The sequence below is a fragment of the Limulus polyphemus genome, unplaced genomic scaffold, assembly GCF_000517525.1.
Source record: "Limulus polyphemus unplaced genomic scaffold, Limulus_polyphemus-2.1.2 Scaffold397, whole genome shotgun sequence".
Taxonomy (NCBI): Eukaryota; Metazoa; Arthropoda; class Merostomata; order Xiphosura; family Limulidae; genus Limulus; species Limulus polyphemus.
The window spans coordinates 243,487-257,560 of record NW_013666007.1 but is presented as its reverse complement, the minus strand read 5'-3'; the positions used below and the strand labels follow the sequence as shown (position 1 = coordinate 257,560).

At 33.6% G+C, this 14,074-nt stretch overlaps 1 protein-coding gene across 5 annotated transcripts in view; it reads right to left on the bottom strand.

Moving 5' to 3' along the window:
- Positions 1–14,074, bottom strand: part of LOC106457961 (peripheral plasma membrane protein CASK-like) — a 253,764-nt gene that overhangs the window by 50,931 nt on the left and 188,759 nt on the right. For all 5 annotated transcript variants that reach the window (XM_022384048.1, XM_013917406.2, XM_022384049.1 and 2 more), the window contains one exon: positions 1,149–1,226. In XM_022384048.1, coding sequence (XP_022239756.1) covers positions 1,149–1,226 — 78 coding nt within the window. The remainder of the gene's footprint in view (positions 1–1,148; positions 1,227–14,074) is intronic.

Sequence of the window (14,074 nt, the reverse complement as noted above, 5' to 3'; positions counted from 1 at the left end):
AACCCGCGACTCTCAGATTGTGAGTCGAGCGCCTTATCCACCTGGCCATCGCCGGGCCCCTCCTACAGTCTCTCTCATTTGGTCTTGAGTCAACCAGAGCTGGTCAGTGAATACCTGACAGTCCTGTAGAGACCACTTCATTTGACTTCAGACTCACCAAACTGCAAGTCACCAAAATGACCCTCAGTTGCCCATGTCTCATGAGAACTGAGATCAATCCACTGTGGGAGAACTTGATCAGCACTTCTGGGTGCACCAGATTCTTGCAGTTCTTCATTGCAAGTCTACAGCTACAACAAGAATGAATTCCACACCTTTGCAGCATTGGAGAAAATCTGACTTCCAAGAAAGAACTTTTCAAAGACAACCACTTTCTCTGACAACTGTCTATTCTTAGTAACAGACTATTCCTCCTGGTTATAAATCCTTTACTTACTTGAAAATGTCATTTTTTTTTCAAGAATGAGGTTGTTTTATACTTAATAACACAAAAGCCAAGAAGAGTACAGGAAAATGCAGTCACTGACAAAACTAAAAACTCCAAATTGCTAAACTTTTTCACTCCTACCTACTCTGCAATGCTCTCAAGTTCACCAATTTCCCTTTGGATAACCAGATAGGATTTACAAGATAATAGGAGGTTCTACAGAAAAAGTATTGCAGAGTTTAAAGAAAGAGACTGAGCACATTGTGAAATGCAGTAAATCAATCTTTATTCACTACACAATGTGTAGATGAATGACAGCACCTTCACTGGAGGTTGAAGTTTGGTGAAAATCTGTGAAGGTCTCTAAAATGTCTTCCAGACTAAGAAAACACTGCATTCTACAATGGTATTCTTTTGAAACTGATGATTGTTAGAAACTGTATATAGTGTTCCATAAATAAATACCATTATAATACCTTAATACATATATTAGTTTAATATGTTCAACAAAACGTTCAATAACCCAAGTGTCAGTTTTTAACATAGCTTGTTTGATCCTAAGTATAATTAAGGCTGGTATTTTTTTCAGTTGATGGTGATATTCATATAAAAAAAAAACATTCGCAGATGGTCATAGTATAAGATTTGTTGGTCAATATAAGCAGTTATGTTTCATATTTCATTTAATATTTCATATTAATATAAAGAAACTATTGCTTACCTCCTTCGCTCTGTTCAGAGCATCTGATGGTGGACACCTGACTGGACTGTAAGACCTGGTATTTATTCGATCATACAACTGAAACAAAAAAATGTTTATCATATATAAATACTTTAACCTTTAATTACTATTAACTTTATACTATTCCACTGATACCCAAATTTCTAGTATTTCATAAAACCTTTTATATCTTTTACATCAGTCCGTCCTAAAAGTTCTCGAGTTACAAAAAATAAATTCTACTTATAGCTTGTATCAAAAATGCTCTACTTTCCTTCCACACTAATCAGTTCTTTTTGCAGTGTGTTTCAAAAATACTAGTTACCTTTCACATCAAAGCACTTCTTGTTTTAGCTTCATTATAAAGTACTCAAGCTACTGTACACAAAAAATTAGTTTCAGCTATAACTTGTTTCAAAAACACTCACCTTACCATTCATGCTAATCAATTCTACTTCTGACTTGTTCCAAAAATACTCAAGTTATCTTCCATAACCAATCAGTTATTTCTAGTTGTAGGTTGTTTTAAAAATACTCATATTACCATCCATACTAAGTAATTCTATTTGTAGATTGCTCCAGAAACACTCATGTTACCTTCCATAATAAATCAATTGTAGATTGTTTTAAAAACATCCACATTTTTTTCCCAAAGCCAACCAGTTCTAGATTGTTTCATTAATACCAAAATAATTTTTCTACATCAATCACATTCTTCGTTAGCTTGTTTCATTGAATATCCAAGATGTGTTATCTACAAAATAAATCCCAACTTTAGATTTTTTTTTATAAATTTGAAAGATATATGCCTCAAGCAGCCATTTCCAACCTTGGCTTGTTTCCTTTATACCAACCAGTATTTGCTAAGAAACAATATTAAAGCCCTTGGTTGTTTCATTAAAATTCCCAATATTTTTCATAAAAAATTAAAAATGGAAACTTTTATTTAATACTTAAGCCATCTTCCCCAAAACACTCTCAGTTATTCGGTACCCATATTTTCTTTTCGTTATCAACATCCAATTATTATAGAAGGTTGTAGGTTTTAACGAATAGTTTTTATTATACATCAAAACCTACAAATTGTTTACATTCCACCACAATATAGAGCCGAGTGTATATAGCTGCTTTGCTTCTCCAAGCAGTACTGATAAGCAGTGAATTCTTTGAAATTATTCAACTGCAGATGGAGGATAGAATGAAAAATAAATTGGGAATCTACTTCATTGACGGATTCTTTCTTCTCTTCACTGAAAGTACATTTTTTGGTGAAGAGAAGAAAAAATTCACAAGTTATAGAAATAGGGATTTATACACATTTAGAACAACACATAAATCATCATTTGTTCCATACTTTTTGTCTAAACTCATTTGAAGGAAGTTTTCCTGTTGAAAATGTCCTCTAATGTCTACAAAAAAAAAAACATACAAAGTGAACTTTCACTGGCACTTCACTTTTGTTCAGGCCCAGTGCCAAAGCATTTTTCACGAACTTTCTAAATAAACCTTTGTTTTTAAGTGAAGGTGTAAAATGCCCAACATGGAATCTTAAAAAGCCTAATAAATGTGATGTAAACTTTACGTTTGAGCTTCAAAGTTTATCTTATTAGTTATAAACATATGTCTATAAGAGGCCTTTAGTAAAATGTTAGGAAATACAGTAGATCAATGGAAGTTTCTTTAATAGTAATGTACTTTCCTTGCTGAACACTCGTACTGAGATGGTAATGAAAGAAGCGTTGTATTACAATGAGATTTAAACGTACTTTCTAAGGTGCACCTTTCCTCCCATAAGCGTCATGGTTATCGAGTTTCTTATTCTGTAATTCATCTAATTTTTGATCCAAGGATATTCCCGGGTTTTATGAACATATATATGGCAAGTTGTCACATGAGATAATACTGTGAATTTTATGTCACAGACAAAAAAAAAAATTGTAACAACCATTTTACTTCTAACTTATTTCCACTCCTTCTATACATACATTTTAATTATTTTGGTTAATCACAGTATCATAGGCCAACCCAATCACGAATACCAAGAGGTAACAAACTTAAAGTAGCTTTCTACGTAAGAGCATGTAGATCGATTGAAAATTTTATTTTATAATCATTCATTAGCCAAAGAATGTAGAAAAAAAGTAACTCACATGACCGAAGTTTTATGAGGTTGCGTCTAGAACAAATCGAAATTTCGATAGAAAATAGAAATTGTGACGATAAACGTTTATGTTTTCTTCATGTAAAAGCAATTTTAGTTACATGTACTGTCTATTGCTTCTTTCTTTCCGTCTGTGTGTGTGCGTGTGTGTGTGTTAGTGCGTACTTACTTGTAAATCGTATCCGTTGTTTGAATGCTTTTATCCTGACACATCCTTTTTTTGTACTTTGACTTATTTAATGGTAACAGTTCTGCCAATGACCTACTAACTGTTGATTTCCGATTTAATCAACTATTTCACATGTTTACATAACGCACGCAGATACAGTGTAGTGTTCATGACATCCATAAGGCGTGGTTAATGACCAGCCACATATTACTAGACCAAATAGTTGTTCACTTTTCTTAATGACGCTTTTTCACATTTAATTACAATGTGATATTACACGCTGATATACAGCATGAACTTGTATCCGCCCGTAATAATACACGTTAGGCATATGCATCACTGAACAGAATGTTTTAAAAATATCTCCAGTCTCTTGTTCTATTATCTCCACAAAGATTGTTTAATAAGATTACTCCCTTTGCCTAACGTTTAGATAAGGAAGGATTAATGAACCGTGAGGTAACTTTAAAAGGATTTATCAATATCGAATAACGTTTGAAAGAAATTCGCAACACATTTTTTGGCTATTTGTGCACACCCACGTCAAAAAAGAGGTTGAGATAATGCAAGACAATCAGAACTCGTTAACTGCTCGTAACTAAAACGAAACCTAAAAGAGAATAATGTATAATAGAAAAACAATTAAACAAGAGAGAATCCTTAATAGCAGCGGCACTAGAAATTATTTTAGGCAGGATTAGAGTAAATTAGCTATATTTTTGTGCGCCAGCAATATCAAGCGTGGGGCGCACGTATACCTGATTCGATTTTATTATTCATTAGGGCCTCTACCAGCCTACCCTCAAATTGAAATTCTTGTAGACAGGATTAGAGTAAATTAATCTAAGAGACCTTAGGCGCAGTTAGATAAACCAATCGAAAGGGTTTGATCTCCTGACTCCAAAACTGTAATTAAATCTCAAATCGGTCATGAGATGACGGAGCTATGAGCTAACAGATTGTACCTGAAAAAAACTCGGGGCCATTCTATATAGCCGTTATGCCGAGGCTAAAACCGAGAATGTAGTGTAATTTTTTTACTAAATTAAATAAGCAAAACTGTAAATAAATCTCAAATCGGTTAAGAGAGATGGAGCTATGAACTAAAAGTTTGTACTTGAAAAAACTCAGAGCCATCCTATAAGTCACTATGCCGCCGCTAAATCCTAGAATGTTGTGTAATTTTTTTTTACTAGATTAAATAAAGTGAAAGGTGGAATTGTTAGAGAAAACTGAGTATCCTATTTAAGTGAATAAAAATATAAATTTTCTGATAGATTGCAGCAAGATGAATTACTGTGATATATTAAAAGTATGGCAAGTTCCGTTTTCCAAAAACGATATTTATTTTTCCACGGAATACAGTATGATAAATAATCTGTAATGCAATAAAGAAACAACAGACAGAGTGATCTGTATTGGATTAAGTAATCTTTGATAGATTATAGTTTTCTGAGGCAACCAATCGGCACATGTTAAAACAGATGTTATTGGCTCACCTCGACCGAACTGCTAACTACTCCAACTGTTGGTTACAAAAACGTTGCACGTGTTCACACCCACAATTAAAAATTAATATAACTGTGTAAGTATTCCCATGGCAGTAGTGATTACAGATAGCAACTCAGTGCTCATAGTCAACAACCATAGATTGTTATATACAAATAGGATGTAGGCCTTGATATAATTCAGAATAAATAGGGGAAAAATTAAAATTTTAACTGAAAGTAGAGATTGTTGGTGATTCGTAGAATAGCTATAAGAAATATCCCAAAGAGATAAATGCTGCAATAAAAAGCACACAAACAAGTAAAGTGGATAGATTTTTAAACGATTTTCAATCATTGTGATCATACTTTGTTTAGCAAATTTAAACTGCTTCATTTAGCTATACGGATCACAATGATTAAAAATCGTTTAAAAATCTATCCAAATAGTATCACTTTATTTGTTTGCGTACTTTTTTACTGCAGCATTTATTTTGTTCTGGATATTTTTTATGACAAGTCTAGAATAACCAACAATCCCTACTTTCCATTAAAATTATATTTTATTTCTTAGTTATTTTTTCAGTTTTTATATGTCCATGGAATGAACACAATATCTATAAACTTTCAGTTTAGCCATATCCCTGATAGCTATAACTTTTATAAGAATTAAAACCACAATCACGAATTTATAAATTGTAATCCTTACTTTGGCCTACAAATAAGTATATAAAACTGCCAAAGGAGGGACTGAATTTTATACATTTGTGATTGTGGTTTTAATTCTTGTTTGATTACTTTTTGTAGCAATATCCCTATTTTATTTTAGAATTCATAATTTTTTAACACTCTTGTTTGTTTACTTTTTGTTATATCTGTATAAAGTATATACTTCACTTTTAGAACCTGTCGCACATCTATCTATCGATATGTATCGCCATCTGTTGGGTTGAATAGATATTTAAGTACGTGCATGACATTTTTACTATATATATAAAAAGAAATCTGTATATATTTATCGAGATATAAAAATCAGATACCCACAGACCAGTCAAGTACGCTGGAGAAATATTGTAGCGATAGTCCGAGCCGTTTAGAGGTTCCCTGCTGACATGATCAGGTAGGTAGTAGATGAAAAAGTTACTGCTTTAGAAATTTTGGAATTGTTATACTGGAAATGTTAGCTACCTATTTAGCATATTATTAGTATATTTGCGCATAATACATCTTAACCATTACTTTGAATGGTCGGTTTTACGCTCAAGAATTCAATAGGGGGTTTTTCGGCGAGTGAATTATTTGGAATCCTTGTCGATCCCTGCTATTAAGTACTACTGTACTTAATAATAACATCGACGGTTATTCAGTGTTTAATTCAGTTTAGCATTTAACTTGATAATAAAACTTAAGGCATATTATTTTATTGTTTATTCCTTCAAATACATTCTGTAGTATACTACATTTAACTTTTTAACGATCAGAAGATTAAATTGAAAAAAAGATTGTTACAAAAGTATCAGTATTTAAAGTGTTTTCAGTAAACAAATATAATACTGAACCCGTATTAAAACAGTAATACTGGCGGCATCATATCTCTCAATTACCACTTGTGCTTGAAGAAATACCAGAAGTCGGACAGCGTCAATACTTGCAACAATCACTAGTCCTCAAAATGACAGTCTTGGATAGATGGCACCATTATCAATCAACTATCACTAATGCTTAAAGTGACAGCGCTATAAGCTGGTGGCACCATCGTCAGTTAAAAGTCACTTGTTCTTAAAGTTAAAGCGTCAAAAGCTGATGGCAGTAGTATCAGCCAAATGTCACTTGTACTTAAAGTTAAAGCGTTACAAGTTGGTGGCACCAATATCAGCCAAATGTCACTTGTACTTAAAGGAAAGCGTTACAAGTTCGTGGCACCAGTATCAGTCAAATGTCACTTGTACTTAAAGGAAAGCGTTACAAGTTGGTGGCACCAGTATCAGCCAAATGTCACTTGTACTTAAAGGAAAGCGTTACAAGTTGGTGGCACCAGTATCAGCCAAATGTCACTTGTACTTAAAGGAAAGCGTTACAAGCTGGTGGCACCAGTATCACCCAACTATCACTTTTACTTAAAGGAAAGCGTTATCAGTTGGTGGCATCATAATCAGTCAACTATCACCATTGGGTTTAATGTGACAACGCCATAAGCTAATAGCGCCATTATCAGCCAATTATCACTCGTGCTTAAAATATCAGCGTTGTAAATTGGTGGGACTGTTATCAGTCATCTATCACTTTTGCTTAGAATGACAGCGCTAAGATGATGGCGCCATTATCAGTAAGCAGATGGAACTATTATCAGTCAATTATCACTTGTCTTTAGAATGACAACGATAAGCACATGGTAGTATTATCAATCAACTATCACTTGTGCTTAATACAGTGATAGACTTAACAAAACGTTAAATCAGGTAATACGAATGTCTATCAATTATCAATAATACTAGTACGGTTAAAATGGTCCGGAAGTGCCAAAATCTGTCACTTATTATTAGGACTACAATAGGTAACAATGTTCTAACAAAATACGACTGTTTGTAATAACCATTCTGATCAAATGGAACAATTTGAAGTTATTTCTGTTAAATAACACGAGTTGTTAGGATAGCATAAATGACACCATTGTACGAAATGACCATCTGTTATTGGGTGCTATAGTTAGCAAAGTTTTTTTTTACCCTTTCTTTTCAACTAGGACATTATCATTACTCTAAGGAGGAAAATGCTTGGGGAATCAGTAAAATCACTGCGATCGCTACATATATTAAGTGAGCTTTTCTAGCTTTATAAATACGAAAGTATGCGTTAATACTTTTACGGCAAGAACATTAACAGAAAGTAGGACAAGCGTATCAGCACTAAATCATTTAATTGCAGAGTCGTGCAATGAACCGTTGTCAGTCTGCTCTCGAGCCAACTTCAGACATTTCAATCACAATATGATTTGAAGAGTTTTTGTGCGGCACCATTAAGCATATAACGGGGACAGTCCATACTCATGAGCTTTTGCCTTTTTATTCACCTAAAAAGGAGTCTAGAAAATATTTGATAAAACCAGCAAATACTCGGCTACAAAAAATATGTTAAATTGTATTTCCCTGCTGACGATTTTCCCGAGCCTTTTGGTTATAGTATACGTTTGGTATAGTATCCTTTGATCCTTGTCTTTACTAAAACAGACACCTCCGATGAAAAACTAAAAACTGACGTTATAAAAGATACGTAAAATAATAATAATAATAAAAGAGAAATACGAGCTGAAATAGCGAAACAGAAAAAGAAACACGGAAGTGAAAGAAGTCAAACCTCTCTCCGATACAATGGCAGCAGATAACACAGCATTGCAGACTGTACGTTCTTATTCTTGGGCCCAGCATAACACTGAACATACAAAAGAACCATACTATCAATTCATAGTTTTTCACATTCAAATTCACGTTCCTGGGTCTTTTTGGTAGATAGGCTGATGTGATCTTCACTCGTCATTATGGCTTTAGTCAACTAATTTATTTTAATTCTTTCAGGAAGGGTAGCCATGTCTTGCTGACTTCGTGTTAGGATAACTGTGTTATCAATAAGGTAGACGTAGAAGGCTTCTCTTATCTTTACCTTGTACTAATTCCCAATAAAAATAGAAGATAAACTCCCATTCCTGGTGTGATGGTTACCAAGACACATAACTCAAATACCGCAAAAGTCGCAGTAAGCCACATATACTGGTAAATACCTCGACTATAAATCAAACCAGCGTAACAATGTAAAGATGGGCGTCACAAACTGCCTAGTTTCCAAAATGAAGAAGATTTGTAAAACCGCTAAAAACAAAGAAACAAGGAACGCAATTAAAGAAGACGTGGAAATAAATTATTTCCATGAACAAAAACAACGCTACAAAATTATCAAAGAGGAGTACAATATGGTCCAACCATAGCAAGGCCAAGCAATTACACTTCATCTGTTGTTTCTATCATGTTTGCCCCCCCCCCCAGTGGCACAGCGGACTTAAAACGCTAGAATCCGGGTTTCGATACCCGTGGTGGGCAGAGCACAGATAGCCCATTGTGTAGCTTTGTGCTTAATTACAAAAGAAACAAACAATCATGTTTCCTATACCATGCACAATAAAATTCAACTACGGTAAACACACCAAAAAGAATAAGGCAAAAAAACCAACAAAACGGAATCGTTGAAGAAATCGCTAAAAGCATGGTTTAGGTTACAAATCTAGATGAACGAAAAGCACCGCTGTAAAAGCCCGTCAACGACGAGCAAAATGTCAGCATTGGTTTTCAGCACGTAGATTCAGTTAGGTTGTGAACCAGGTGAACGAAACAACAAACAGTTAACAACTGACCAGCTCAATCTGCTGTTAAGTTAATTTCAATGCAGGAGTTGGTTCCAACTTTATACTGTGTTCATCAGATTCCCGTTCACACACACAGTCGGCATATTTCTCTAAGAGATAACATACTAAACACCTTTCCTGACATAACGTTTAATGCAACTTCTACTCGCACAATTTTTGTTCCGATACTAACAAGGTGTATTTAAATAAATTTGTTTATGACCATTTTTTCTATGATTTCATATTATTCATTAGTCTAAAGCAGGTTTAAAATAAAATAAACGCTTGAGCTGATTTTATTCAATTCTAAGTAACGTACAGAAACAAAGATTTACACGAAAAACAGTGTTTTCATTGTAAAAAATGGAAGAAAAACTATGATAAAATTGAAAGAATGGAGAAGAAATATTTTTATATTCTTTCTGAATACATATATTTTGCTACAAGCGAGAAATGAGTTACATCTGAGATTTATTTTTGAACCGATCCATTTTCAAGGCATCATCATTCAAGAACCCTTATCTCTTCTCATAGAAAAATCATGTATACTCAAATTTCACCTATTTTGGCAATAACCATACATATTACAACCAAACGTGTGTGGCTGAAACGTGCTGTAAAATTGCTATTTCATTCAATTTGACCACAATAAAAAATATACGATCAATAAGCATGTAAATACTTGAGATAACAACAACGAGCGACTTACAAATACAGTGTTTGAAGTTTGTACTCACTCTACACTTGGCTTAACTACAAAGGAAAAACATAAATACATGCGGCATTAAAGACTTTCCTCCTTTCGACATGTAGGTGAATGTTTAAAGTTTGTAAATGCAGGTCCCCTGGTGGGTCTGCGATAAGTTTACGGAATTAGAACACTAAAATCTGGGGTTCAATTCATTGTGGTGGACAAGTAGTTTATGTGCATCTTTGCTCTACAAAAACTAAAAGTTGTATATTCAGGAAAGCAATTTTATGGTGTAACACAAAATTACCTTAATTATTAAATAATACTTTAGATTACAGATTCACCCCCCACCCACCTAAAAATAAAGTACAATTTAAATGAAAAAAGTGGAAATCGAGAGGAGGTGGGGTTGCAACCAACGACCCCAGATGCTTCAAATAATTATGTTAACTCAAGAGTCATGCAATAATTTGTCGTTACGAAAACGATTGGTTTTGTTTATTGTTGGATTTTGCGTAAAACTACACGAGGGATGTCTATGCTAGCCGTTCCTGATTTTGAACTAATAGACTAGAGGAAAAGCAGCTAGCAACACCAGCAACTCTTGAGCTACTCTTGTCAAACCGAATAGTGGAGGTTGCCCGTTACTGTTATAACGCACCCACAATCCTAATGTGCAGAATACGTTATTTTTTTCGAATCTCGCACATTTTCAATGTTTAAAAAAAATTGCAATCGTCTCACGACGAAGCACTTAAAATTAATGAGCTAAACAGAACAGTACAACGTAGCTTGCACATGTTAAGTTAACAACAGAGTAAAACTTAGCTGAATCGTTAAGCAAAACAGAAAACACTTTCTAAGGAGTCACCCAGTAGGACATCGGTAAATTTACGAACTAACAACGCTAAAATCCGGGGTTAGATTCCCTGTGGTAGACACAGCAGATAGCACATCGTGGCTTTGCTCTAAAAACAAACTAGACAGACAAACTTTCCAAGGTCTTTGCAGCATATGATGTCGTGTGGTAAGTATGTTAGTGATACTATTATTATATCATTGATGTTACCGTTCATTTAAAAATAATAATAGTGTTCAAATATATTTGTAGCCCCCAAAACAAGTCGGCAAATGTTTACAAAGTTATACAATATCCTATAATAATCGTAATATTAAAGTATGGTTTGGTCGTAAATATTAGTATTCCGTAATGAATGTAAATTAATGTTTTCAGAAGATAAACTTATAAAATGTTTACATCACTCCTGTGAGTTTTTGCATTGGAAGATTTATACGTTCCTTTGGTGGATCCCGACTGTTTCACGAAGGACATAGAAGCGTTACAAATACTGCCAGAACATACGTGGAAAACTAGACAGAAGATTTACATTCATTTCTCTGAACGATGATCGATTCCTCGTGCTTTCTCTAAAACTGAGAGGGACAAACATTTTTTTTTCAAGTCAAAAGGAGTAAGAATAATTACAATGTTGAATAGGTTGAAAATAAAAATCGTCGTTCAATCGAAGAAATAAACTTGTTTTTTTTACTATTAACTCGAGTTAAAATTAATTATCTGCTGAAAATATAAAGTATAAGGATCAATTCACATCAGTTACAGAACAAAATTGTCAGTGTTCACACTTTAATGTTAAAATTAGTACAGATTTTGTTGTCACACGATAAATTTTTACTAACATATATTTTTTCCTTCTACTGTTTAGTAACGTCCTTATCACAGACATGTTTACAACGTGGGCTATATGTCATACACAGTTACTTTCATAATAATTCACTATGTTTTACTATGTTCTTAAATAATTCAAACTACGCAAGTTTTACTATGTTGTGGTGTTCCAAAGAGCTGGTCAACAAGTAGATAAATTAAGTACCAAAATATCATGAGTTTTTTTCAAATGTATGCAGAGTTTAAATTAACCTCTACAAAAATGAAAAAAAAGTTTATTCTTGAAGCGAAGAAAACGTTTTTAGTAAAACAACAGCAGGAAAGTGTCTTGTTTACCAAGTCTTGCTTCTTTGGTTTCAGAGAACAACTGGATACACATCCACACTTGATTATCGCATGAGAGGTTTTGAAACACTAGTTTTACTTAGGACTATATTCGAGTTTCAGTTTGCCAGTATCCTAAAAGGCCCTGTTACCTACGTCAAGAGACTACTTTCATTATTCTAAAAAAATTTCTGAGTGCCTACTTCTAGGTATGTTCATAGAACAAGACGTCGTGGAACGTAATTAACGATTTATACAGTGGTACTGGAAACGTACTGAAGAAGACATCTTTACTAGCCTATGAGTGGTAGCCTAATGGCAGGATTATCGACGCTCACAGACGGGTACATCCTGTTTACATGGATGTCTAGCTAACCATAAACTAAAATAAAATTGCCTGGCTTGATCTGTATATATATATTATTTCTGTATGTTATAAAGGTGTTACAATCATAATATTTGCATATTACAGAGTTAAATATTCTTAGATTGGAGTTACACAGAACACTAGTAATTCACAGAAAAGGTTTAGCAAAATAATAATTTCGTTTGAGAGTTGTACAGAACAGCAAAAACTGACAGTGAGGTTCTGTAACACAACTTAAACTGGACGCTTATATATTATGCCGTAAAATTTATAGTGAGGGTCCTATAAAACAACTACTTAGAATAGACGATATAAAGAACAGTATAACCTGGTTTGGACGTTAAACAACCAGTGAGACTTACCTTGGACAAACATTACGTAAATCAGTAAAACATGCAAGTATTACAAACATTATGTAAGTCAGTTTAAACCTACAAGCGATATATTCAGTAGTATTACAAACATTACGTAAATCAGTTTAAACCTACAAGAGATATATTGAATAGTATTACAAACATTATGTAAGTCAGTTTAAACCTACAAGCGATATATTCAGTAGTATTACAAACATTACGTAAATCAGTTTAAACCTACAAGAGATATATTGAGTGGTATTACAAACATTACTTGAACCAGTTAAACTTACAATTGGTATGTTCAGTAGTATTACAAACATTACGTAAGTCAGTTTAAACCTACAAGGGATATATTGAGTGGTATCACAAACATTACGTGAACCAGTGAAACTTACAACTGATATGTTCAGTAGTATTGCATGATCTGTTGTTAAAGGAAAACAGAAATACAAGTGGTGTTATACAGATCAGTAGTACTTCCCATAGTAGTGGAACACAGCTTGGCTAGAAAGAACGTTTGACATCCAGTGTGTTATAGGTTACTTTAAAATACTGTTGATAGTCGACTGTATGCCACTATAAATTTAATATTCTGCATAATGTCATCTATAAGTTTTATGATATCACACTTTCACCGACTTATTTTTTCTGTGCTGTAGAAAGGCATCTGTTAAAAAGAGAGAGAGGAGAGAGAAAGAAATAGGCCTCTCTCTGGAAACGGAAACAAAATATAATATGTAGTAACACAGCGGTAGGTAGCTAATTATGTATATATCAAAACAAAACGCTTGTCGACCTTTAAGGTACTCGAGAAATAAAACGAAAAAAATTTAGTTTTAATATTTTTTTAAGCTTTTTCTGTTCCTTTCTAAGACAGCTAGCTTATTCTATTTCATTAGAATATATTAACTAGCTGTCACACACTGTACAGACCCCACATTCTTAAAACAATTATTAAATGTTCAATAACCCCAATTTTATCCTAGTAGAAAAAGATGAGAAGAATTCTGTTGTTCTTTAAGTATAACCATTTCTTCGACATAAATATCCGCAATATATTACACTACTACGTAATACATAATTATTTTGAAAAACGAAGAATCTGATTGGTCTACTATCCGAAACTTCCCCTTCGTTAAAATAAAGAACAATGTCCTTACCTTGAATCAAAAACGCTTCTTGCAGCTTCGTTAAAATAAAGAACTATGTCCTTACTTTGAATCAAAAACGCTTCTTGCAGCTTCGTTAAAATAAAGAACTATGTCCTTACTTTGAATCAAAAACGCTTCTT